Below are 27,379 nucleotides of genomic sequence, written 5' to 3'. Positions count from 1 at the left end.
ATAGGAGAGTAGATACAGAGATAGAGAGATATAGAAGACAATGATAGATAGAGAAGAGGACGAGATAGAGGAAGATATAGACAAGAGATAGAGATATATAAACTATCGATAAGATATATAGAGAGAGAGAAGATACATAAGACAAGAGAAGATATACATATATATATAATCTATATAGATATGAGAATATACATACATAGATAAATATATATTAGAGAGAGATAGAAGAGGATAGATATCTACTATAGAGATACATAGATAGAATATATATCTACATAGATATAATCATATATATTATGATACATATATATATTATATATATATATATATATATATATAATATATATATATTATATATATATATATTTCTATATCTAGTAAATCCCATAAAATAATTATTAAAAGCGTATTTTATTATAAAATACATAAGCTATATAATTGTCTCAAGAAATATCACTGTTATAACACAGTCCACTAAACATAAACAGAAGCAATGTTGAACAGCCAACACCTGTTTTCTTTTCAATTACCTCCCCATTTGTATTTATACTATTTATTTTACATTCTATATAACAAACAACATTTATTTTAATTTTATATCGTCTCCACAACATAATGACAGAAATATAATTTGTTTTCGATATTAGGATAAATGAACAAATAAGGAATGTGTTGGTAATGAATGACGCATGTTTTGGTGTCATCAGCCTCTTCAGCCTGTAGGGGGCGATGTCGCTCAGACGTCAACGCTTCCCACACTCTCGTGTCATCACGTATTGTCTCGCGGTGTTTACGCCGACATTTCGTGCAGCAGCAGCCTACGGAGCAGAGAGGAGAGAAGAACATAGCTCTGTTCATGAGTTAAACCTCAGTGTGTTTGTTGACAAATTTCTCGGTAAGAATCCAGCAGCGGCAGTCCGCTCAGCACTCACACCAGGAGCGGAGCGCGAGAGGAGCCACTAAAAGCTGCTCGCTGCTCCGCTCCAACACACACACACACAAAGCAGGGTTCACGACCAGCTAGGTGGCTAACGATGCGTTAGCTTAGCTAAGCTAAACTAGCTTCAGTTAGTATTTCTGCGGGGAATTAGCTAGTTAGGTGTGATTGTTAGGATCTTGCTGTAGAGCTTTCTTGATGGGTGTTTATTATAATGTGTTTATGATCATGCAGGGTTGTTTAAAATAGGAGGTGTGTGTTTGATCAACAGTTTTGTGTCAGTAGCTTAGTTTCTTTGCCGTGTTTCACTGCAGAACGCAGGCCACACCCTACGGGTCACACGTCCGCCACCATAGGGATGGAGTCCCGCCCCTTCCGGTGTCCCCCATGGGACCGTATTTCGGAAAACAAATATTTATGGCGAGAGACAAATAATTTTTTGATTCCGTTTTAATTGTGCCATGAATACGCATATAATGTCAATTTTAAAATTATAATAATCTACACAGACGTTACTTTGGCTTGCTAGCTAGGTAAATTAGCTATATATCACGCGCACATATAACGTCATCTTACCTGATGTGTTATATTAAGCCAGCCAGGAAGCAAAATAACTTTGGTCGTTTAAGTACATCCCTGTACAAAACACACAGGCACCGTCTTTAATTCCGTCTTATAGGCTACTTCAACAGTATTATTACAAACTGACTTTCTCGGTTTACAAAATGATCTTATGAAATGACAAACGTGTAATCATGGCACATATCAAACATGATGGAAAAAATGATTTGTCTCTCGCTGTTGACTCTTTATGTAATTAGATCCCATAATGGTCCACTGGAAGGGGTGGGACTTTGTGCCCCTATGTGAACTGTTGATATGAACAGGTTCAGATTGTGTTGCTGTACGCTACAATACCAACTAACCGACTTAAACCCATTTACAGACATTGGCTGTGTTTGAAAGTGCATACTAACATATTGCGACCTGCGTACTTAATCAGTATGTACTGCATACTGCCTACTAAATGAACAATTTAGTATGCTTTTACCAGCAGACTATTAACACTCAATAAACTCAAGTAATGCGTCTTCTCTGCATCACATGACTTTATCAATCATGAAGTTACTGTTCCGAGCTACATTGAATGAAAATTGTTTATCTCAAATGCTAAATCAAAATGACCTCTTCCACTCAATTTTATTATTATATATATATATATATATATATATATATATATATATATATATATATATATATATATATATATATATATTATTTTAAGGCAAATTAAAGGGTTTTGTTGCATATTCAGACTATTAAGAATTCTGAATGAAGGCTGTTTTGAGACTGATGGTTTGTCGATTGCTCTGCTTTTGAGTTATTTCTTTACTTCATTGAGAATCTCCTAAAACAATTTAAAATTGGCTCATTCACAGTATTTTCTGGTTTACAAAACAAATGTATTACTTTTTACATTAATTGATTTTATAAATAGATAATTAGAGAAATGTTACAGGTTACAACATCTTCAGATTGCAGCATGACTTACGTAAAAGCAACAGGTGTTTACCCAAACATGAGACTAAAATATAACATTGCAATTTAAAGTAAAGTCAGTGAATGATATGGGGAATTTCTGTGGAAAAGGATAATAATTGCCTTTGTCCTGTACTTCAGTTGTTTCTGTTTTTGTCCTGTGCAGGTCAGTGGCGTTCAATTCAAGCAAAATCAGAGATTTAATCAGTCACTTCTGAAATAGATGGATGGATATGGTCTGGAACACAAAGCTATAGTAAAAGGTTTATTAAGGTGCAGCAAAAGGCCATGTGCTCCAGACTTCATCGCAACAATTATGTCTCTGTGTCCTTCAGGTTGAGATTTGAGCTTCCTCCTCGTTTTCTAAAATAGATTCAATCTTTTGTGTTTGAGTGATTTAATCCATGGATGTCGTTCCGCTCTTTGCTGTGTTTTTAAGGTTGGTGACAACATGTGGACAGTGATGTATTCCAGCTTTAATCTGTGGAATCAAGGCAGTGTTTTGCTCTTTAATCCTGAATTTGCTGTGTTGTGATTATTAAATGTCTTTCTGGTGTTTTGGCTGTTTTGAAGGAGGTTATTTTCTTTCTCCTATCAGCTCCCTTGGCGTTTCTTGGTTTTTTTGTGAGTGCAAGCTTCAGTTGAACCTTTTCACCTCTCTGGATACTCTGGTTGTTTCTGACATTACTAGCTGTTGCCGTTTCCTCTTCTGCTGTGTTTTATTCTCTTGCTGCTATTGATGTTTCACACAGATTGTTAGCAGATTGACACCCGGAAGTAGACTCACATGAGGAGTGAATGTCCAGGTTGAAAATCCATAAAAAGTCAATCTTGGAGAAGTATTAGGGGAACTGACAATCATATGTCAGTGTTGATGTAAATTGTCTACTGAGGTTGAGCAATGAAATCATTGATGATGACGATGATTGTCGTGATCATCGTGTTGAAAGCTGTGGTAGAATGCAGGTAGCCACCTACCACCCAAACCGAGATCTTTATAGAAATACATCTAACTCATTTTTTTAAACTAGCAAATGGCATGTCAGTTTTGTGAGATATCCATCCAGTTAGTCCTGGATCAGGATTCGTTAGAGAACAGGATCTTAGGATCCAGAGGATTGTGGAAGCAGCGAGCATTGCTCCACCTGCTGTTGCTCAGTTGGACAACATGTTTTTGTCGAGTTGCTGTACATCTAATCTGTTTGCTTTCTCTTCTGACCAGCTGCTGTCTTTGGTGCTTTGCTGTCAACAGTTGCTGATGTTGCTCTTGTTTACATAATGCTAATGTTGCTCTGGTTGATATAATGCTAATGTTGCTCTGGTTGACATGATGCTAATGTTGCTCTGGTTTACGTGTACCTGACATTGCGTTTGTTAAAATGTTGGGGACATTGCTCTTATTGCTCTGGTTGATAAGTTACTGCCGTTGCTCCTGTTAACATGATGTTTTGTTAATGATGTATTCCAGATTTACTGGTTGCTTGTGTTGTGGTGTTCTACAACCAGTTGCTGAAGTGCTGCCAGCTGATTTGGTGCTGCTTGAGGATTCAGGAAGCAGAAAGTTCAGTTGCTCACCTGTGTGTTGTTTCTGGTTGCCTGGGTGTCTGCAGGGTGTTGCTGGCTGGTTGTAGCTCAGCATGTCCAAACTTCGGTTGACTACTTTACTTGTTCTGATGACAGTTTGAGTCTAGTTTGATATTTGGTGTACACTGCCAGCTTTAGTCCTAATGGGTTTTAGTTTTGAACAGGTGTGTCTCAGGTAGGAAAGCTGCTGCAGTGATTCTGAGACTAGTTTTAAAAGTCTTTAGTGGCTGTTGAAATTTAGTAGATTTATTTTCTGTGTCGTTGAGGTAAAAAACAACCTTTTAGAAGTAATGCTGAAATCACACACAATAGTTTAATATTCTACACTTTGTTGAGTCAGTTATTAGTCATTTATTAAGAACAACCTGAAAAACTAAACTGATTTACGTCATTCTGTTCTGAGAAAAGTTGAATTCCATCGAGATGTTTTGAACAGGAATGTTTTAGGTTTTCTGACCTCATCAGGTTTCAGTGTCTGTTTAAAAGTGACACTATACACACAGCTTAGTTGCACTAGTTAGTGGTAAGTTGCATGAGATTCATGAAGGTTTACTGTTGTACAAAATACTTCAGAGTACAAGCAAAGTCTTTGTACTGCAACAGTAATGGTATCTTTTAAAGAGCCGAATTGCAACCACATTGTCAGTTATATACGAGGGCTGATACAATGTTAATGCTTACGAATGTTGAGTGGGTTTCACAAAAGGTCTGAAGTCTGACTGAAGCATCATTTTCAAAGATCTGAAACAAGTTTAATAAACTTATTAAAAGCTGCTGATGGATGGAGACTGTTACAGTTTAGCTTTTCTGCCAGTTTTCTGCACCTCCAAACCCCTTCCAAATACCACTGGTTTCCAAATGTCAGGACCCGAAAATGGGTACACATAAAGTTTTAAAATGATCTCTGGGTTATTCAGAAGAAACTGAAACTAAAGCAGTGTTGGCTAAGCATTAATTGGTCTACAAAGTCGTATCCAAGTTTCCTGGGGAAACGTCTGGAAACCACTGGTCTCCCTCTTTCTGCTCTTCATCTGACGGTAGTGTTGCTTTCTCCCCAGGTTGTAGGGCTGTTGTTTAGCAGTCAGTATGGCGGTAGTCATCAGGCTGCAGGGTCTGCCCATAGTGGCCGGCACCATGGACATCAGACACTTCTTCTCTGGCCTAACCATCCCTGACGGGGGAGTACACATCGTGGGGGGTGAGCATGGTGAAGCCTTCATTGTCTTCGCCACTGACGAAGACGCTCGGCTGGGGATGATGCGTACAGGCGGGGCCATTAAGGGCTCCAAAGTGTCGCTGTTGCTTAGCAGCAAGACAGAGATGCAGAACATGATTGAACTCAGCCGCCGCAGATTTGAGGCTGGGGCGGGCGCTGGGGAGACGGCCGCACCTACAGCAGGACATGCCAACCGACAAGCAGGCACCGCCCCCATACCCACAGTGCACCCAGGGGCAGGGGGGAGAAGCAGTAGCCATGGAAACCAAGGTTTTGGTAACAACCCCGCCTCAGTGACGGCAGCAAGCTCATCTCATGAGCCACCGAGCAACAAGGCAGTAGTCAATGTGGTGCCCAGCTTCCCCAACAGCTACAGCTCTGCCCCCACAATATCCACAGCTATGGCATCGCTCAATGCATGCCCCCCACCTATGCCTCCACTTCCCAGCATGCCTTCCATGCCCCCCATGCCCACGCTGCCCACCATTCCAGTTCCTCCTCCAGTGTCCTCCCTTCCCCCTATACCTACTGTTTCCCCCATGTCTCAAGGACCTCCAGTGCCTCCTATGTCCCACCTCTCCCACATGTCCTCCCTGCCTCCCTTCAACCCCTCCCTACCTCCCCCAGGAGGCATGGGCTCCAGCCTCCCTCTTGGTACACCCAACCCCATGCTGTTCAACCCTCTCTCCCCTCTGGCCTCTCTGGGCCTCCAGGCCCACATGAAGGCTGCTGCTGCCGCAGCAGCAGGAGCTGGAATAGCCCATCCCGATGAGTTGTTTATCCTCCTGCAGAATCTCCCGTTCTCCTGCTCAGAGATGGAGGTCAGAGAGTTTTTCCGGGGTCTGGGGGTGGATGGGGTTCGCCTGCTGAGGGATGGGCAGGGCCGACCAACTGGCAGGGCTATGGTCAAGTTCTTCTCGCCCCAGGACAGCTTTGAAGCTGTAAAGCGAGGAGGTGGCATGATGGGCCAAAGGTTCATTGAGATTACCCCGGGCTCTGAGCGGCAGTGGGCCAGCCTCAATGACGGCATGATAGGCCATGCTCCTCACAATAGCGGCAAATCAATTAACAGCAATGAGTTACAGGACCAGCATCACCGCCGTGGTAATGCTGGGGCAGGAGGCAGGGATCAGCGAGGAAGGTCACGATCTCCGCACCGGCAGGAGTTCTGTGTCTACCTGAAAGGCCTTCCCTACGAGGCCGATAAAAAACAGATAAAGGAGTTCTTTAACAATTTGGCCATCATGGAGGACAGCGTCTACATCGCCTACGGACCCAACGGGAGAGCCACAGGAGAGGGCTTCCTTGAGTTTAAAATAGAACAGGACTACAAGACTGCTCTGGGTGCTCACATGCAGTACATGGGCACCCGCTTTATCCAAGTTCACCCAATCAGCCGTAAGGGAATGCTTGAAAAGATAGACAGCATTCGCAAACGTGAATCATCACAGGGTGATGGCAAGAACCAGGATGGCTTGAAAGTTCCCAGGAACTGTGCCCACATCACTAACATCCCTTACAATGTCTCTAAGAAGGATGTCCGTGCCTTCCTGGAGGGTGTGGGCCTTTACGAGGACACCCTGAAGGTTCTGACAGATAGCCATGGCAACGGTTTAGGGCAAGCCATCTTCCAGCTGCGCACCGAGGAAGACGCCCGCAAAGCTGAAAGACTGCACCGTCAAAAACTCAACGGCCGCGATGCCTTTGTCCACCTGGTAACGTTTGAGCAGATGAAGGAAATTGAGAGGAATCCTCCTCCCCAGAATAAGAGGGGACAACGCAACCAGAACCAGCAGAACCAAAATCAGAACCAGCACCCGCAAGCCCAGCCCTCTCCGCAGCAACCCCAGATTAACCCATTTGCGGGAATTAGTGGGGAGGAGTTTAACTTTCTCAGAAACACCATGGGGAACCTAAACAGTGCCCCCTTTGTGACTCCATTCTCAGCCCCAGGGAACGGGCTGGCAGGCCCTCCTCCTCTCCCTCCTCTGGCAGCAGGGCTGGGTGATGTGAATCTAGGTGTGGCTCCTCCTCTTATTGCTGGTCTTCCTGGAGCTTCGATACTGGAGCCACCGGGCTTTCGACCTGGAGGTGCAGGAGGAGCTCCGTTCAGCCAGGACGGGCTTAGGGGGTTGGGGCCCTTTGACAATGTCAACAGAAAAGGAGGTGGAGGAGGTCAGACTAGAGGGGGAGGGGCTAACAACAATCAAGGACGTCCAGGGGGTGGAGCTACTGGTGGACCGCAGGGTTTCACTCCAGGAGCTGACGGTCTCCGTAACCAGCCGGCTCCTGGAGGATCTAACAATCCCAACAGTCAACGCGGTGCTCCCGGCCCAACAATTGTAAAGCTTCAGAATATGCCATTCACTGTAACCGTGGATGAGATCATGGACTTTTTCTATGGTTACCAGGTGCTGCAAGGCTCAGTCTGCCTGCAATTCAGTGAGAAAGGACTGCCAACCGGCGAGGCCATGGTGGCCTTCCAGAACCACGAGGAGGCCACTGCCGCTGTAATGGACCTCAATGACCGACCTATTGGAGCACGCAAAGTCAAGATAAGCCTGGGTTAAAGCCCCACCCAAAAGGGACTGACTATAATTTAAACATGAACATGTTACACCTACCTGGATCAACCATCCAGGTGAACATAAGCCAACTCGAACCATACCGGATTCTGTACTCACACTTAACAGCCCAGTTTTGACCTTGCTCTACTGCTGACTGTCAGTCATTACTGCAGCCCCTCTTCCTTTGTGTAGATAATGGCAGGTAAGCCCCGCCCCCTGACTCTGATCCACACTTTGCTCTTTTCTGCAGCTCCTCCACTGACTGGTAGCACAAACTGATTATGATGATTATGTTGATGTTGGCAATATTTTGGGCCTCTCTTTCAAATGTTTCAAACGTTTCCAATGCAGTTTTTTGTCACATCATGTCCAGAGCTGACACACTGAACATACTCACCTGTTTTGTTGTTCTGGTAACATCATGATTTATAATGAGGTTGACAAACATTGTTGCTGTATGCGCTTAACTATGCGTGCTGCTGTGGTTTAAAATGTACATGCTCTGTTGCTATGGTAAATCATGCTGTAGATGAAAAGCCTTTCTACCACGGTGAAGTGTTGGTTCTGTTTTCACATCCTCTGTTGCTTTGTTAAAATTATGATAAAAAGCTATGTTGCCATGATGAAATGTTTATGCTTTGTTGCTATGGTAAAAAATAATACCGACATCAAGTTCTGTTGCTACTGGTAAAATGTTGAAACAATTCTGAGCTGTGACACTGCTCTGTTGCTATGTGGAGGATGTGGGATGGACAGATTGCTGACTCATGTTTTATTTTGTAAATAATGACTTTTGGCCGCTGAATCTTTTTCCTCAGTCACATTTTCTGATGTTGCTGTGTTTGAACAATGCCCCCTCCCTTTCTGCAGCACATGCTCAATAGGTGTTTGGACTGCGCTGAGATGAAGTCTGTAGCGTTTTTTAGTTTGGTAGCTTTTTGTTCCATCTATGTTTGATAATGTTTTGGATGTTTCCACCTTAAAGCTTAATTTTGTTTCTATTGTCAGTGTGAACAAACTTGTATGATCGTATAACCATACATATGTGGAGTCTCCTTTGCTTTGGCTAATAAAAGGACGTCCCTGATGCTCATCTGCGATCAGCTTTCTGACTTCTCTTCACCGTCTGATGATGGAAACTTATCTGAATAATGGGTTCATTTGAGTTAATGACTTATTTCTTTATGTTGTAAAACTTGAATGGAAGTCTGGGTTGGTTTTGTTTGGAATACAGATGACCTTCACGTCGACATCTTCAATACAATATAAGGTACTTCAAATTATTCAATATTCAGCATGCATGCTACAGCAGAGAGATGCTGGGTTGCTAATACGTTTTTTTAGATTGCTTGTATTAACTGTAGAAGTTTGTTTCTTTTCCTCGCAAATCTTCCCTAAGATGGTTCTGCACCCACTCGTGTTGTGGTTACATTGCAGCTAATGTTGAATCTTGGGCTCACTCCAAAAAGAAACGTGAAAGTATTGTGAGATAACACAAAAGTAATGCGAGTGAACATAAAACTAGTTTACCGTGACTCTTTCTCAAGAAAGTCCCCACATCGATGAATAACACTAATATATTAAAGTTTTTACCATCCACTCCAGCGCCGTCTCTCGTTACCGGCTGTGTGCATGAGAGCACGCGAGGCGACCTAACGTGGGCTTACCTCAAAGGCTCCGCTGTCTCCTGCTCCGGAGCTGTTGCGGCTGTAAAACGGTGGACAAATTATTTTGAGCGCTAAAACCCCCGCAACATCGTTTCACTATCAGAATGTGATCATTTCAGACCGATAACATTTGGAAAGTCGAGAAGAGACTCACGATTTAATTATTTTATCCTCATTCAAGCTAGCATACGGCAAACCGGAAGTAGCCGGCTCAGCCAGCGGAAGTCTATCTTTTTGAAATTCAAATTTGGCAGGGCGGTTAATGACACTTTCGTTTGGTGTGACACACTGAAAACATTGATTTTGGCTTTGCTAGGACGTTTACAAAAGAAGTTTAGAATCAGTGATCTCGAGTTAAGGATTTAATGATCAGGTTTATGTAAACATAGTTTAATTTTATAGTTCCTCTTCAAGTGGGCTGCATCATGGAGTCTTTCCTCTTCCTTGACCACCGAACAAAGAACAGAACAAAGTAAAAATCACAAGAGAAATAGGGAGAGCTGCTTATAACCGTTAACATAATTTATCCTGAGATAATAAAATATTTAAGATTGAATCCATGCACAAGTCTTAAAAATAACCATCACAAAAAGTATAATTTAAAGAAATGCTTCAACTGAAAGTGATCATTTGTATATCTATGACTCACCCTGTGTTACCTTGAATTCTTAAAGAAAACTTTCTCATGCCTACACGCTAAATGAAGAACTATTTTAAAAAGTGTGCAATATGTGCAAGTCATTTATCCAGTTGTATGCTCACTACTTCCCAAACATGAATTTTCGCTAAAAGCTTGCTATTTAAAACACTAAATAAAACTTGCATTATACATGTGATGTACTGTATGTATGCACGAGTTGTGTGAGTTTGTCAACGGATGATTTGATATAGTTTGCTGTTGTTAAACGGGGCCACCATGAAGTATTCCTTTTAAGATAAACTATAAGTTTTGATTGCAACAATAATGGCCTAAATCTTATTAGTCACCACTCAGCTTCTGTGATGTGCTTCATGCTGCAGATTTAAAATGAAGCCCCAGTTGTTTCTGTCTAGTCCCTTAATATAAAGTTTATAGCACTGAACCTAACAGGACGCATCAGTTGAAGTTGTTTTGTCCGGACCGTCTGCTACTTTCAGGAATTGGTTAACCTTCAAACAGGTACAATGATGACAAGTATCTGGTTGTGCATGCAGTGTTGAAGTGTGTTTGAGAGAATGAAATGGATAAACAGGCTTTAATAAAGTGAACTCAAACCCTGTCTAGACAAATAGTAGTTGGTAAAGATGACTGTGTGTGTGATGTGGACCTGGTGTGTGGAGAAATGCATTGGAATAAAATAAAAATCCTGATAAGATTTAGTTTCTGCAAAGGATGCGAGTCTGAGCAGTGACTCTGTGCGGGTGGGTGTGGGACATGTTCTGACACTGAGCTGTCAAGCATTCACCTGCTGAGGTGCCCCCCCCCCCCCCCTCCCTTTGACTGATCAATAGAAAAAACAGAAGGCAGGACCTGGAGGTGAGTGACAGACAAAGATTCTCCATTTAAAACCTAAAGAATGAAGGATACACTGATTAACTATCGACAATATTAGATTCACTTTTTAATGATCATAGAGGATAAATCCTACTTACAATATAGATGGTAGCGTTGAGGTGGTGGCCTGTAGAGCTGTAGAGTAGTGGTTATAGAGCAGGGCAGAGATGTAGGTCAGATATATTGGCTTTTTCTTTGCATATGATAAAATACAACAATTTAAAAACAACAAATGAGACAATTGCTAAATAAACATGTATTTAGCACTGTTGTCTGTTTGCTTAAGTAGATCTGCACTCAGGAAAGCACTTACATGAAAATGTTTTTAAAGTCTGTCAACTAGATAAATGTCCACATGTAATCAGAAAACTAAACTTATGAGGGAAATAGTTTTAGTGCACTTAACATCAGCAGATAACATCTCCTTGTTTCTGAGACGATGAACATTTGTAAACTTGCATAAATACAATAAATGAATAAACTGTTAGTGTAGTGGCCTTCCCTGGTGTTGGCTCTATACTAGAATAAATAAATAATCGTTCTCGTCAGCGCAGGCATCGGGTCGATACTTCAAAATGGCATCAATCGTATTATCACGGCTGCAGAGGGTAGTCTTAGGTAATAGATGGTGGCCGGTGGAGCGTGGCGTTTAGATGGTTTAAGGTGATCTGTAGGTTGTTGACGGCAGGCTGGTAGGTGGCATCAAGGGCCAATATTTTGCGTTTTTATTGTTTATTTCCCAGCCAATTAAAATGTAATGGATTCATAAAACTGTTCTGCTCACCATAGCTTTACTGCAGGTCCTGGGATGTGCAGTAGCTCCTGTCCAGACCTGTAGTTTGGATAATAAACTCAATTTCAGACTGCTGTGTCTCATTTGCAACTAAACTGTTGCTGTTTATGAATTAGATTATTTGACAATTAAAGTGCTATAGTATTGTGTCATTTCTTTTATTATATGATGTATATAGAATAAAATTAGAACATTTGAGTAGCATCCAGTTTTCCCTTATAATTCCCCTTCAGTCTGTATCAGTTGTGTGTGTGTGTGTGTGCTGTGTGTGTGTGAGAGAGAGTGAGAGAGTGAGTGATACAAGGTTTAACAGGACACTGGTTCTATTCTTGATGCCATTTTTCTTTCTCAGAACTGTACTTTTCTGTGTTTTGGTCTTTTCTGTTCTGTTTCTCATTAGTGACGCGCTGCTGCCCTTTCTGACTCCACTGTGGCTCTACTGCAAAGGAAGAATCAAATAAAACTGTATTGTTTTCTGTGAAGAGGTCGGATCATGCTGTGTTGAGTTTGTTCTGTTGTTCCTCTGCTCTTACTCTTCATTATACTTCTGAGACTTTTCTGTTTTCTCTCTGATCATCTCAGTATAGCTCTTTATCAGAGCGCTTTTTGCTTCAGCAACAGTACTTCCGGCTTGAGTGTCTGCCCTTCAACATAAAAGCGCACACATTTAAGCTGCATTTGATCTTAAGCTGCATTTGCATCTGGTAGTATGGGTATTAGAACGCACAGTAACTTTAACCAGTCTTGTAGTGAGTGTCAGAGTTCATTCTTCACCTTGAAGGCAGTAGTTTGACCCCAAAAAATGAAGACCTTGCTGAGGAAGCCCTTGAGATGTGATTGAAAGCTCTGGAAAAGTGGTATTAATCACAACACTAAATGAAAGCACTTAAACTGACCCTGTCAAAATACATATTATATTTTAATTATTTTTTAACTGTAAGTTACACTTAATTGGCTGATATATATATATCCAGCCAGAGCAGTTTATATATTTAAATGCTTTGATTTGATCACTTCAGCAATAATTTGTCAGTTCAATACAAATGTATCAAAATGCTCAATAGTTTGTTTGTTTGGCCACAAGATTTAATTATGTTATCTAGGACTGAAATTTGTATTATTGCACCCACCGTTTATCTGTTAAACAATGCATATTTTTACAGTGGAAATCACAGAAACCTGCATTCTTAGTCTAACAGACTTTACTTTTAGACCGGAGAGAGCAATCTCAGTTTTACAAGATTACAATGAAGGACTGGGGGACTATGAACTTTAATACGGTCATTAAAAACAAAAGCAGCCTGTCTGATCTTACTTTGAACCCTATCTTTTCTTAATTTTGGACTATGTTCTTTGTGTTATTGGCTTTATGGAAGCAGAAAAGAGATTTCTTGGACTACTTCACCTACTTTCACGGTGCATTGAAAATGGACTACAATAATACAGTTGTTGTTTAAACTACAAGTGTTGCTGGAGTTTTGGCCTTTTTCCCATTGGCTTTGTGGCAACTTGCAACTGAATAAGGTGTAGCCATACTGTTATTTAAGGTTGGTACACTGCAGAATCTGTCTTTTAAATGTATTTATTTAAATTTCTACATTTTGTGTTTATTACCTGTTGAAATCAGCAAAATACTTGCTACAAGCTGATTAATTACGACCTAGCCTGCTTTTCTGGCACAACTCAAAGGTGCATTGACAAGGTGCAACAATATAAAGTTGTTGTTTATACTACAAGTGTTGCTGGAGTTTTGACCTCTGCTTATTGGAGATGTGGCAACTTGCAACTTAATTCAGAATCTAATGAAATGAGTTGCAGCCATACGGATATTCAAGGTTGTTAGACTGCAGAGTTTTTCTTTAAAATGTCTTCCTTTTTACATTCGGTGTATTAACAGTCATAAGGAGCGAAGCAATAGCAATTGCATCCTGCTGTAATAAATCAATTTGAAAAGATGTGTTGTGCTGCCGCTTTTATTCTGAAGGAGTCTGGCCGGAACTCTCTTGTTGTTGCTGTTGGCAGCTAGAAACGTCTGAACCCAGAGGGCGTGACTGACAGTCATCTTGTCCAATCAGGACACGGATGTGTAGCTGCTTGTCCAATCAGAGCGTAGTATGTCTTTGTGCCGCTCCCTGTTAGCTAAAACTGCTGAACGGAGACAAACTGCTGTTTTTTTTGCTTAATTTACAATTGAAATACCAACTCTAGCTGTGATTAATCTTTATAAAAAGTCCAACACAACGGCCAGGTAACTGTTAGTTACTCTTAGTTGTGTTTACTCTCATTCAAAAGATCTTGTTTCCTGTTCCGGACTGTGAGTAGTTTTTCTTTCGCCCTGGTGTTTGTTCCTGTGGTCTGAAGAAGATAACATATAACGGCTCTGATAAGGTGATTTACAAAGTTTATATTAACACTGCGTGTGTGTGTGTGTGTGTGTGTGTGTGTGTGTGTGTGTGAGAGAGAGAGAGAGAGAGAGAGAGAGAGAGAGAGAGAGAGAGAGAGAGAGCGTGTGTGTGTGAGAAAGAGAGAGAGATAATTGCTGTGGGTTAAATGTGCTGATTTAGCTTGCTGACTGGTTTTACGGCCTCAGTTAACTTCCATTCAGTCTCATGCGGGTGTTGCCTTCGAGTGCTGATGTTGCCTTCAGGTGCTGCTCGCTCAATTAATTGAATATGAAAAGAAACAGTTACAGGTTCAGTCACCTGAGAACTTCAATATGTGTTCAGTAAATAACCAGGTGTACTTGTAGGATCCCAACAGACGTTTGGGTTAAGGTGTGTCATTAAAACTGTGTCTTCAGGTGACTTCTTCGATGGGTGTGTTTATAATCAGATAGAGGTGTAAGAAGTTTTCAAAGCCTTTACTTAAGTAGAAGTAACAATAGCACACTATTAAAACAATCATTTACATGTAAAGGTCATGCATTCAGAATTACAGTTAAATATGAAAGTATTGGCAACTAAATATACTCAAAGTACCAAAAGTAAAAGTACCCATTAGGCAGATTAGGAAGACCCCAAACCCTCCACTAAATACATGCCTCTAAGGCTTCCACAAACTTAGGGGAAACTGATCCTCTAACTAATCAGTTATTAGAGGAAAAGATTTTCAGATAAATAAAAAAACAATGGAAACAGGCAGATACAAATCTTGGATCTGACAGAAATGAAACTCACATCTGGTGCTCATGATGCAGAAGTAGGTGTCATAAAGTCAACATGGAAGGGAATGAGTTCACCCCGAGAGGTCAAGGCACTTTGCTTTATCAAAGTTCAACAGTTAAAAAACCTTTAAATTAAACTACAAAAGTCAGTCAGTCCGACTTTGTTGCTATCGTATTGTTCCCTTGTTACTACATACTGTCGGCTGTAGTGGGGAAATATTCACATCTTTAATAAATGTTTTTTAAAAAACACTCAGTTACAAGTAAAAGACCAACATTCAAAATGTTACTTAAACATGTAAGTATTATCAGCAAGAGTTAAATAACTTATTAGGGAGGCAAAACAGGCTCTTACATTATAATTATTTCACTATTGGAATATTAGTACATAAATATATAAACATAATTTTAGTGATGCATTTGCCATATAGCTAATTTTACCCACTGTATATACAGTTGGGTGATTTATGTTTGTTTAATGTTTGCTCATTATAGGTTCTAAAGTCTTCATGTGCAAAGCAACTCTTACTTATGGCTGTTGAATAAATGCAGAGGAGTAAAAAGTACAATATTTCATTCTGAGATGTAGTGACGTACAAAGCAGTACAACCTCAGAATTGTACTTTTAACAGCATTACTTGAGTAAATGTACTTTCCACCACTGGTAGAGGAACTTCAAGTGGTTCTGACCTTTGTTGTCTTTGTGTTTAATTATTTAATTATTATTGAATTATTGCAATAATAAGCAAACTGTTATATCATTATCAAAATGTGACAATATAAGTATCTTCAATTACAAAAGTTGACTTGATCATAGCGTGTGCATTTGCACACATATTATAGTTACATGATTTTTCTTTTATCAGGTTTGTAGTTCGTACAGTGAAAGTCTCAAAGCATCTCAGTGTTCATCACTTCAGGCTGTGACGTCTTGTGGTCACATTTAACTTGTGTTTCGATGCTTGACCACATTTCCCTTTGAGAGTTTATTCTCAACAACATCCTACAGAGAGCTCCGCAGTCGAAGAAGATTCTCCGAGGTTGTCTGTTGGAGGACTCGCCGCCTCTTTTGCATGTGTAAAAGATCTCTCTCTATCTCGATACAGAGCGCCTGTGACGCATCATAAAACATGGTGCACTTAAGGTCAAATAAAAAGAAGTAATGAACATATCAGCAGAACTCTCCAGATGTTCATCTCTGTGGTGCAGCAGCAAATGTCTGTAGCTGTATTTCCTGGTTCTATGTTTTAATTGGAGGTGTAAAGCTGTAACTTGGTACAATTCTTCCCATTGCTTGTTTTGTGTGACAGAGTCCAAAAGCCAAAGATGTTCATTTTACTATCACATGACAGAGAAATAGCAAATCCACACAACTGAGAGTCTGGAACAAGGAAATGTATTTTAATAATAATAATATTGTGACTTGAGCTTGAAAAGTGGCAGCGATTTAATCGGTTCACATAGCTGCTGATTAGTCTTCTGTTGCATTAATGTGATGTCCCTCTGTCTCCCCTCAGATGGCGGACTGTGTCACTAAAGTGGAGCTGAGTGTCTCCTGCGCTGACCTGCTGAACAAAGATGTCGGTTCAAAGTCTGATCCTCTGTGCGTGCTGCTGCAGAGCTCCGGAGGAGACAGCTGGACCGAGGTAACCTCACACTACAGGATACATGTCTCTTTGCTTTATTTAGTTTTTCATTTTGTAAATTAAACTCTCCAGTTTGTCTCCCTGTCAGCTGGCTCGTACCGAGCGTTTGAACAACACGACCAGTCCGTCCTTCAGTCAGCGTCTCAAACTGGATTACCACTTTGAGAATGTGCAGAATCTGAAGCTGGGGGTTTACGACATCGACAACTCCAGCTCTGACCTCAGCGATGATGACTACCTGGGAGGGCTGGAGATAACACTGGGACAGGTACATACCACACTCGGTACAAACACACGTTTTTCACATTGACTCTGGTTCAGCGGGAACAGATGGGAACATTCATCCCAGTGTGTCAGCTTTTCAAACTGGACTGATACTATTTTTGTTGACTAACTTTCATAATATGCTCCTGCTGGAGACGATGTTCCAGATGGAAAAATCAGAACTGCTATTTAATGGATTGAGCTGAATACATTTTTACTTGGAAATCCTAAATCTGACAAAACATTTAACTTTGATTCAGTCTCCACATCAACCTGTTTTCCAGAAGATATGTTGAATCAAGAATTGTGCAAACTGAAAACATGACCGTAGAACTTGATGCATTATAATTTCTTCTTCATTCATCGATTCATCTGTATCATCATTCATTAGTCAGAAAATGGTTTTCATTAAAAGCCCTGTATATCCAACACACCAAAACACTGATGTTACAATAACAATGATGATATTTCATATGACATAAAGACAAATCAAACCTTTTTTTGCAGAGATCACTTAAAATGATTACATTTCAGAGAGACAGGCAGAAATGTTTGTCAGGTCCACACCGCCCTCTGCTGGACAGACTGTGTAATCACAACCCGGTCTGAATGATACGGAGTGCTTTAATATTGCTGCTGTTGATACAGAACTGATGCAAAGAATAAAATCCTCTGTGTGTGTTTCAGATAGTTTCCAGTAAAACTGTGACCAGACCTCTGCAGGTGAAGAAAGGCAAACCTGCAGGCAAAGGAAGCATCACTGTATGTACTGTGTGTGTGTGTGTGTGTGTGTGTGTGAGAGAGAGAGAGTGTGTGAGAAAATAGTATAACTTTTAAAACATTATTTTCGTATCACTTGATTATAATTACGAGCTAAACTTCATATTACATTGTCTTCATTTATCTTGTGTCTGTGATAATCAAAACAATATTCAGATTATTGTGACTCAATAAAGTGTGTGTGTGTGTGTGTGTGTGTGTGTGTGTGTAGGTCACAGCAGAGGAGATAAAGGACAACAGAGCCATTCAGTTGGAGTTTGAGGCTAAAAATCTGGACAAGAAGGTAAAACTTTCTCCTCCTCCTTCTTCCCACTTTTCTTCATAGTTTTCCTTCTTATCTTCCTCTTCATCTTCTTCCTCTTCTACTGCTCCACTGTGTTGCACCAGCTCTTCATAAATCCACCGCTAAGTGTGTGTGTGTGAAGCCCTTCCTTAGTTCTCAGTAACTCACTAAATCAGCTTGTACTAATGAAAGTAAAGGAATGCTTCAGCTGGTAAGGACTTGAGTAATCAACGAAACAGGAAGTCACTGCGTCATGAACTGTAGAACAACCCCCAAAAATAACAGATTTAGGGAGACGAATGATTTATTAGACTTACCTGACAATTAGTTGTATTGATGTATACGTGTGTGTTTCAGAGTCTTTAGGTTCAGTGAACAGTTTCCCCTGCACTTACCGGGTGGCAACTTTTAGCATCAACAACTTAAGAATGATGAAATCTGCACGTCTATCCGGTTACACAGGTAACCTGAGAGCGTGTCCACATGCACTGCAGTAACCTGGTTACTCTGACTCCACACAACCGTACGTCTCCTCTACCACAGATGGGATTTTTCATTTCTTATTACAGGGTTCGTACAAAGATTTAAAGTTTGGAAAATGTGTAATTTTAAACGTAATTTTTTCTAGGTTAAGAATATACATGAAATCCTTTAAAAATATTTATATTCGAAATGACACAATCCCGTCGTCGTAGCCGTTTGTTGTCTCCTGGCGTCTCACACCACACCGGACGGTAGTGCTCCATGTAATGATCCTTTTCAATCACGCGCTCTGCTCTTAGTCATGTTACACTACAAATATTCACTAATATTTATTTATTACAACTGAATAAGTGCAGGGCTGTTTCCTCGAAGGGAAGACGAATATGACCTTACCTTTACTTCCCCTGTCTGAAGTCTTTGTCGTGCACATGCACACTTTAGACACCTGGTTATAAATGGCAAACAAAATCTGTATGCATGTTTAATCTGTTCAGGATACGTTTGGGAAGTCTGATCCGTTCCTGGAGTTTTTTAAACAAGGAGACGATGGAAAGTGGCAGCTGGTCCACAGAACAGAGGTACACACACACACACACACACACACACACACACACACACAGGTTTAAAAACATGCTGTCAGACAAAATGTCCTCGCTTTCAAGGTCTAAAATAACAATGGATGTGATTGCATAGCACACACAGGATGATGTAATTGTGATGAAGATGATGGTGAACATTATGATAATGTGTGTGTAGGTGGTGAAGAACAACCTGAATCCCTCCTGGAAGAAGTTCACTGTTGCTCTACAGACGTTCTGCTGCAGCGACCTCGACAGACCGCTGAAGGTACCACCAATCAGAATCCACCTTCAGTCATGACAGCCATAAAACCTTCAACAGTTGACTTCTCCTCCTCCCTCTGCAGGTGGATTGCTCTGACTATGACAGTGATGGCACTCATGATCTGATTGGTTCTTTCACCACTAAAGTCTCTGAGCTGCAGAAAACTGGTTCAGTGGTGAGCTCACCGATAATGAAACATCTTTAACGTCGTTCTCTTGGCGGGTCAGAGGTCATTGAACTGTGTGTTCCTCCAGGTGTCGTTTGACTGCATCCACCCCGAGAAACAGAAGAAAAAGAAGAGCTACAAGAACTCTGGAGTCGTCTCTTTGAAGAGCTGCAAGGTAGAGACCACATTACCCAGAGTTCCCTGCTTTGTAAACCTTAGAGGGACAGTTCACCCTAGTGCTGTATATCAATCTAGACAGTTTTGATGTTCCATTATATTCGAGAGAAGGCAGACATCTCTACGCCAACGCTGGAAACATTTGTATTTTTTATCTTTGGGTGAACTGTCCCTTTAAAGCTGTCAAGTAGAACTTCTTAGTCCGAGAACAGATTCCTCCTCGAATCAATCTTTACCATCTGTAACCTGAACGGAGCCGTAACGTGTACATCTACATCTACGAGGGTCTACGAGTGATTCTTTAACTCGCACTGTGTGTTTGCAGACGTTGACTCAGTACACCTTCCTGGACTATGTGATGGGCGGCTGCCAGGTCAACTTCACCGTAAGACACACACACACACACACACACACACACACACACACACACACACACACACACACACACACACACACACACATTTGAAATGCTTATGCTAATGAAGGAATGCAAAGTGTTGTGTTTGTGAGAGAACGAGATGTTTGCTGTCAGGATCCTCGTGGACTGAGATGCATACAGTTATTAATCATAGCCTCTTAATTGAACTATTAAACACACGTTATGAACAGTTTGATTACATTAACACGTAAACGATGTGTTGGATTTGACTGATATTATAGTTTGTATGAACGCTGTAGGTGGGGATCGACTTCACTGGCTCTAATGGAGACCCTCGCTCGCCCGACTCTCTCCACTACATGAGTCCAGACGGGCTGAACCAGTACCTGTCTGCTCTGTGGTCTGTGGGTAACGTGGTCCAGGACTACGACACGTGAGTACACACAACCTACACCGTCAGAAATGCACACCCTCTAACCTAAAGCCCATGCGTCCATCATCTACACCTTACATCCTTTGCCCTGCACGCTGCTGTCATTTATGTGGTCGTTTCTTGTTTCAGTGATAAACTCTTCCCAGCGTTCGGTTTTGGAGCCAAACTGCCTCCAGACTACCAGGTCAGCTCTCTAAACAACCAATCACAACACACACACTACAGGCTCTATTGGTCCCTCCAGTGTGGCGTTCATTCATAATGTTTAGCCACGTCCAGAACGTCTGTTTTTTGATTTGGTTGAATTTAGAGACTCTTTATAAAAATGTAAAGTTGAAAGCATCAGTTTTCTTGAGCCGTCAATCAGGCTGGAGATTGTTATTGTTTATTGACCTGTTGTGTTGTTGACCTTGCAGGCTGCAAACCATGAGTTCGCCCTCAACTTCAACCCCACTAGTCCCTACTGCAAAGGTAAACACAGTAAAAGTCCTGTATTGAAAATGTAAACACGAACATGAAACACTGGATCTGTGTTGAGCTGCTTCCTCTCGCTCTCAGGTGTTCAGGGGATCGTTGAGGCCTACAGGATGGTTATTCCTCAGCTGAAACTCTCCGGACCCACAAACTTCTCTCCCATCATCAATCACGTCGGTTCCATCGCCTCCCAAGCGGCGCAGAGCAACAACGCCTCTGTGAGGACACACACACACACACACACACACACTCACACAAATGTACCAAAAACACACACTGATCTAGTCTGTCTGTATTGTTCTGCAGCAATACTTCGTTCTCCTCATCCTCACTGATGGTGCGATCACCGACTTCGATCAGACCCGGGACGCCATCGTTCGGGCGTCGCGGCTGCCGCTGTCCATCATCATCGTGGGGGTGGGCCCGGCTGACTTTAAGGCCATGGAGCTTCTGGATGGAGACGACGGCGTGCTGAGGTCGACAGTGGGAGAGGCCGCCGCCAGAGACATTGTCCAGTTCGTCCCGTTCAGACAGTTCAAAGATGTAAGTGTGTGTGTGTGTGTGTGTGTGTGTGTGTGTGTGTGTGTGTGTGTGTGTGTCTGAGAAAAGAAACAAAGAGGATTCGTCCTCTGTGGGACCTCCAGACTAAATGTTACTGAACATCTGGTCTGTAGTCGACGTCACAGCCTCCAGCTGGGTGAGAAGTAACCAGACATCAGAATTTATGTACGTCAGAAAATGGGACACGCAGCGGAGACGTGCGTACCGTAGGGAAACAAAGATTCTCCCGGGAGGTTTTCTCGCACATTTTTTACTATAATCTCTGAAAATCTCAGTTTTTTTGTTGCAAATTTAGGATTTTATAATCTCAGAGAATATTCAAGTTTCTTGTAGCACTTTGTGACTTCTGGGAACTATGAAACCAGAGGAACCAGGAATATTAGACCGATGACCAAATAAACATTTGACACACAATTTACACACGTGAGGAAACACCTCGGGGTCATCATGTTGTTCTTTTATTAACTCTCTCTCTACACATGTCTCTCTGTGTCTCTCTCTCTCTCTCTGTCTCTCTCGGATCTCTCTCTATCTCTCTCTCTCTCTCCTCTCTTGTCTCTCTCCCTGTCTCTCGCTCTCGCTCTATTCTCTCTCTTCTCTGTCTCTCTGTTGTTCTCTCTGTCTCTGTCTCTCTCTCTCTCTCTCTCTCTCTCTCCTCCTCTTCTCTCTCTCTCTCTGTCTCTCTCTCCCTGGCTCTCGCTCCTCTCTCTCTGTCTATTTGTATAGCTCTGTCTATGTCTATATATCTCGAGCTCTCTATATCTCTCTCTCTCTCGCTATAGTATATATCTTCTGTCTATCTATCTCTATTCTCTCTCTCTGTTCTATCTATATCTCTTCTCTCTCTCTCTCTTGTGCTATCGTCTATCTCGCTCTCTCGCTATCTCTCTCTTTGTCTCTCTCCTTCTCTCTCTCTCTCTCTCCTCTCTCTCTCTCTCTCTCTCTACTCTCTCTCTCTCTCTCTCTCTCTCTCTCTCTCTCTCTCTGTCTCTGTCTCTGTCTCTCTCTCTCTGTCTCTCTCTCTGTCTCTCTCTCTCTGCAGGCTCCACAGGCGTCTCTGGCTCAGTCTGTCCTCGCTGAGGTTCCCAACCAGCTGGTCTCTTATTTCAAAATGAGAGGCTTCGAACCACCTAAACCAGCTAAACCGGCGGCCCCCAAATCCTAAACCTGCACCGACGAAGCCTAAACACCACCCCTGCACTCCCCAAACCCACCCTTAAAGCTGAAGGCCCACCCTCACCTCATTCCAGGATCAGACCACTCTTCAGGGTCCAACCTGCTTTTTAGCAAGAATCTCAGCCAATGACAATGCAGCATTCAGCTGTCAGCCAATCAGGATGCCATGGTCAACATCATCATTTTTATAATCACTTTGTTTTTATACTTTCTTCTTCATGATGATGTAGTTTAGATGATTGATTGTTTCCCCCTGCTGCTTGCACAATAACTATGCAAATCACGTGTTTACTAACATGTTTAACAATCACAGAGACACACACACACACACACACACACACACACACACACACAGCTTTATTAATCAGGTATCGATACTTGGCACTTTGCTCTTTTACTAAATGCTGGAAACTTGTATCGGGACAGATATTATTGTCTTTATGATAGCTTTACTAATACAGCCTTAATATAAAACTCCACTATCGCCTTGCTGTGGTCTTTAGTGTCGCCTGTGTGACCTTTGCACGCTGCTTCAGCCTGAATGTTTCCAGACTGTTCTGTCACGACTCTCAGTGCTTTCTTGATGCTGACACCAAATGCAGAACTCATTCCTACCATCAGGCCACATTCAACCTGTTTCTTAAAGTGGAAACATACGACCATCACATGAGCATCACGCTGAGAGTCTGTCTGAACATCTGCTCTGTTTATTTACCGAAGACTCTTCTGAACACACTCATGTTTAATGTTACATTTCTTATTAAAGAGTCAGTGCCAACGCTTCATCTGCAGCTACTTTTAATGACTTAGAATTAACATTAAATCACTTTTTTTGACCTCTTACATTATTAAAGTGAAATATGTTTATATTTGTAGCGCTGACGTTAGTTTTAACTTTAGCGACGAGGTTCATTCGTCATGTTTGGGAACAGAATAGTAACAGTTGAACAGTGTTTTAGTGTTTAGTTTGCCTCTGAGGTGCCAACAGTGTCGCTGCTTCACTGAGTGTTTGGTTGTTTTTGGATCAAATGTGTTCTGCTTTTTTTTTTCTCCAAGTCAACAGACTGTTTACGTGATAGAATTGATTTCTCTACTTTATATATACAGCTTATACAATTCATCTTTCAGAACAGAAACAACCTACAAACTCTGAGAAAGAAATCTAGTGAAGTGGACCATGAGTTCGGCTTTTCTTTGTGTTTGTTATCTCATTTGCCAAACTGCAGAAGATTCTGTAAATTGAAGTTTGTCCCTTTTAGGCTGCCATGATATCTTCTTTATTTGTTTTCCTCATTGCCAAGAACTTGTTTTATATCTTTTCTATGTGAAGGGATGTTTTAGTTTTCATTAACGTTAAAGGAGGTTTAACGTAGAAACTTCAGCCAAAAACATGCATTTTTCTTTCTAACAGAGTGTTAATGAAGTGAAAGCATTATAGATCTGAGAGGAACGACAAGAGGCTGCCTTATCTTATCTTGGGAAGGAAAATGCTTCCCCCCACAGCGCTGCTCACTGCGATCCTCTTCACTAACCCACCGCTCACTTAACTAACCTTCCAGTATAACTGAAGCAGTTACATCATGTCTGAATCTACGCTGCCTGTTGCAATACAATAATAAAAAACACTTTGGGAAAAGAAAACGTTTCTGTCCTGTGTTCAGAGTGAAAGTCCCGAGAGGTACGTGTGGCCGTCGGGTGTTTGTTTCATTTTGTCCACAAGAGGCTGCAGTTCACCTCATGTTCTGAATAAGACTGAAAGCATTCAGGTGAGTATTCACTGAGTGCAGATTAGAACATACCTTTAATACAGAAGAAAGGGAATATTCCTTCTGTAAACACACATGGCATTGTTGCGTTTGTACTTTTACTGCCTCCAGCACGACTACAGTAACGAACCACACACTGCACTTAACACCAGCTGATGTTTGTTGTAGCAGATGCATCTTTAAGACCCTTCTGCTTCTCGTCTCCAGCTAACCTGCTGCGTCGTGTGTGTGTGTGTGTGTGTGTGTGTGTGGTGACCTGGTGCTGGTGCTTATGGCTCTGAAGTAAAATGAGCAAGTTAACAGTGTGTTGTACTTTGTGTCTTGTTTTCCTCTTGGCTTCTGGCTAACACCAGACTTTATGAAGAAAAGTAACTTTAATTCAGTACTTTAACTTTTAACTTTAGCTGCTTTTAGTTTCCAATACAAAACTATTATAATTCAATATTTTTAATATTGTTTTACTGAAGTGTGTGTGTGTGTGTGTGTGTTTTCTAAGGAGGAAACTAGTTGAGCAACTCTATTTGCTTTCTCAAACATTAAAGAGGACCTGCCCTAACACACACACACACACACACACACACACAGGTACCTCCCATCACACCGTTGGACAGAAAACACACGCAGCAGTTAGTTTCCACCTGTTGAAGAGAGACGACAGAAGAAAGCAGATGAGACGACTTCAGAGAGACACGATGTAGAGAGACAGACGGGTGTACAGACAGACGGGTGTACAGACAGACGGGTGTACAGACAGACGGGTGTACAGACAGACAGTCGTCAGGATCATCATGTCCATCAGTGTGAATCTGAGGAAGATCTCCAACCTGCCGGGACGATCTGACAGAAAGATTGAGCTCTGCTTCAGAGGTCAGTAACTGCACGGAGACAACAACTCCTTTACACTGACTGAACTCTACGGCACGACCCTTTAGTTTACTCTGGCTTTCTGTTTTCCTGGTTTGTTCAAAAAGTAACTAAATTGACTGAAATACAATATAATACAATTCTGCCGTTCAAAAAACAAATCATGTAGTTTGCTTCATATTTTTATTATTTGTTACTTGCTTGTGAAACACTTTAACTTTATTGTTCGGAGACATTCTCTACCCAACACTATCCGTAGAAGTACTATACATTTAGTATGTCTCCTTTCAGATAGTATTATATACATTACTGTTATTGATGAGTTAATAAGTAAGAGACATTCAAGAAAAGATTGAAACTCCTGGTAAGACAGGAAGTAAAAAAGACATGCGGCTGTTCAAAGCATCTTTTATTTATTTTATTCAAAAGATTCTTTGCTTTTACTTCAGATGTGGCCTTTTGTTCTTTGTATTCATGGTAAAGATTGACAATGTTGTTTACGCAGTTTGATGCTTCGGGCCGCTGCTGGACTTTTACTTGTTTTGTCATTTTAGTGAAATATAAGTACGATCGTTACAGGACAACAGATAAAACAAAACATACAACACACATTTACCCGACATGTAAAACAAACCAGCTCGACCTCACTATCTTCATAAGAGGACATAAATGTACGTCTGTCTGTCCGTCCTCCAGGCTTCACCCATAAAACCAAAGCCCTGCAGTGTGAGAACTTGGCCATCTTCAACGAGGTCAGTAAAACCAACGTCCCTGATCTGTCAACAACCAATCAGAACACAGAACAATGATGTCATCATTATAAACGGCCTGCAGTTCCTCTCATGTCCACTGGAGGCTGCTGTCACAAGACTGATTGGAAGTGAATGGGAATGTGAAGTTAACAGATGCGAGGAGGAAGAGCAGCTGAGATTTCAGATCACATGACCTCCATTATATTTGTCGTGTGTGTGTGTGTGTGTGTGTGGTTGTGTGTGTGTGTGTGTGTGTGTGTGTGTGTGTGTGTGTGTGTTACAGCAGGTAGCTGCAGTTATTTGTCTGCTTCAGATTGAAACTATTTTAATGGAGCTGATAAGAAACTGTACCACTCCTACTGTACACACACTCAGTCACAAATGCTCCTTCAACACACACACACACACACACACACACACACACACACACACACACACACACACACACACACACACACACACCTACAGACGTGATTCTATTTTATTCTCCTGCACTCTGCTGTGCCCCGTGGGGAGAAATAAAACAACAGCAAAAAAAGATCTTATGCAGGAAATCCCACATTAGTGGCTCTCTGATGCTCGTAGGTCCAGACATTCATGATCCCCAGAGGATGAATCTTAATAACTTTGATGACCCTCAGACTTTCCCTCTAGCGCCACGATATGGTTTGAGGTTTTTGGTATTGAGCGAAATGTACAGTCAGCAGTAAATTGAGATTTCCAACACTTTCAGAAATGTTCACCTCTATAAAATGCGATGCATTGCATTGTGGGATTGTTTGCAGAGAGTGGCTCACATGCCATGGACGCTGTTTTGAATTTTCACACTCAAATACATTAGTGGACAGTAAATACAGTGGAGGGATGATTCATCCTGAAGGAGACATGAATGTGTGAAACAAGAAACATGGCAATCCATCCAATGCTTGATATTTTACAGGGTATTTGAAAACTGCTGCCTGCAGGTGGCGCTGGAGGAAAAGTCATTTGGATTCATCCTCTGGGGAACATGAACGTATGGACAAAATTTCATGACAATCCATCAAATAGTTGTTGAGATATTTCAACCTGAACCAAAGCGTCTCGGTTTAGACATACTGACGCTAAGGCTCATGGGTATTGTAGTGTTTAGAGCCATATAGACCAAACTGAAGGAACAAACATGAAACATTTCTTCCTTATGATCAGAACATAACACTCAAAAACAAACTTCATTACGTAGTTCTAACAAAGGGGAGAACATGTTTGTTGAACTGAAGCCTCCACCCACTTCACTACGTCACCACCTGTCAGATAATGTGTTACAGTAAACTCTGCATGACGTGAACACAG

General features: G+C 41.5%; 2 protein-coding genes across 5 annotated transcripts in view; both read left to right on the top strand.

The window, feature by feature from the left end:
- Positions 1 to 717: 717 nt before the first annotated feature.
- On the top strand, positions 718 to 24,306 carry cpne1 (copine I). Of its 4 annotated transcripts, none has more exons than XM_029430988.1 (16): positions 742 to 895; positions 16,518 to 16,646; positions 16,735 to 16,914; positions 17,598 to 17,672; positions 17,902 to 17,973; positions 18,951 to 19,034; positions 19,213 to 19,302; positions 19,382 to 19,474; positions 19,554 to 19,640; positions 19,968 to 20,027; positions 20,321 to 20,454; positions 20,584 to 20,638; positions 20,871 to 20,925; positions 21,013 to 21,146; positions 21,235 to 21,471; positions 22,532 to 24,306. In XM_029430988.1, exons 2-16 carry the CDS (start codon positions 16,518 to 16,520, stop codon positions 22,652 to 22,654), a joined length of 1,608 nt encoding a protein of 535 aa, XP_029286848.1. In that variant the 5' UTR covers positions 742 to 895; the 3' UTR covers positions 22,655 to 24,306. The 4 variants fall into 4 exon arrangements, with proteins under 4 accessions (XP_029286847.1, XP_029286848.1, XP_029286850.1 ...); XM_029430990.1 differs by lacking the exon at positions 742 to 895 and adding an exon at positions 14,063 to 14,085; XM_029430989.1 differs by lacking the exon at positions 742 to 895 and adding an exon at positions 14,092 to 14,225.
- Positions 24,307 to 25,219: 913 nt separating this feature from the next.
- The window catches only part of fer1l4 (fer-1 like family member 4), a 34,133-nt gene continuing 31,973 nt past the window's right edge, over positions 25,220 to 27,379 (top strand). The window contains 2 exon segments of the mRNA XM_029431964.1: positions 25,220 to 25,298; positions 25,992 to 26,047. Coding sequence (XP_029287824.1) covers positions 25,220 to 25,298; positions 25,992 to 26,047 — 135 coding nt within the window.

The sequence above is a fragment of the Cottoperca gobio genome, chromosome 5 (assembly GCF_900634415.1).
Source record: "Cottoperca gobio chromosome 5, fCotGob3.1, whole genome shotgun sequence".
Classification (NCBI taxonomy): Eukaryota; Metazoa; Chordata; class Actinopteri; order Perciformes; family Bovichtidae; genus Cottoperca; species Cottoperca gobio.
This window is presented reverse-complemented; position numbering and strand designations above follow the sequence as displayed.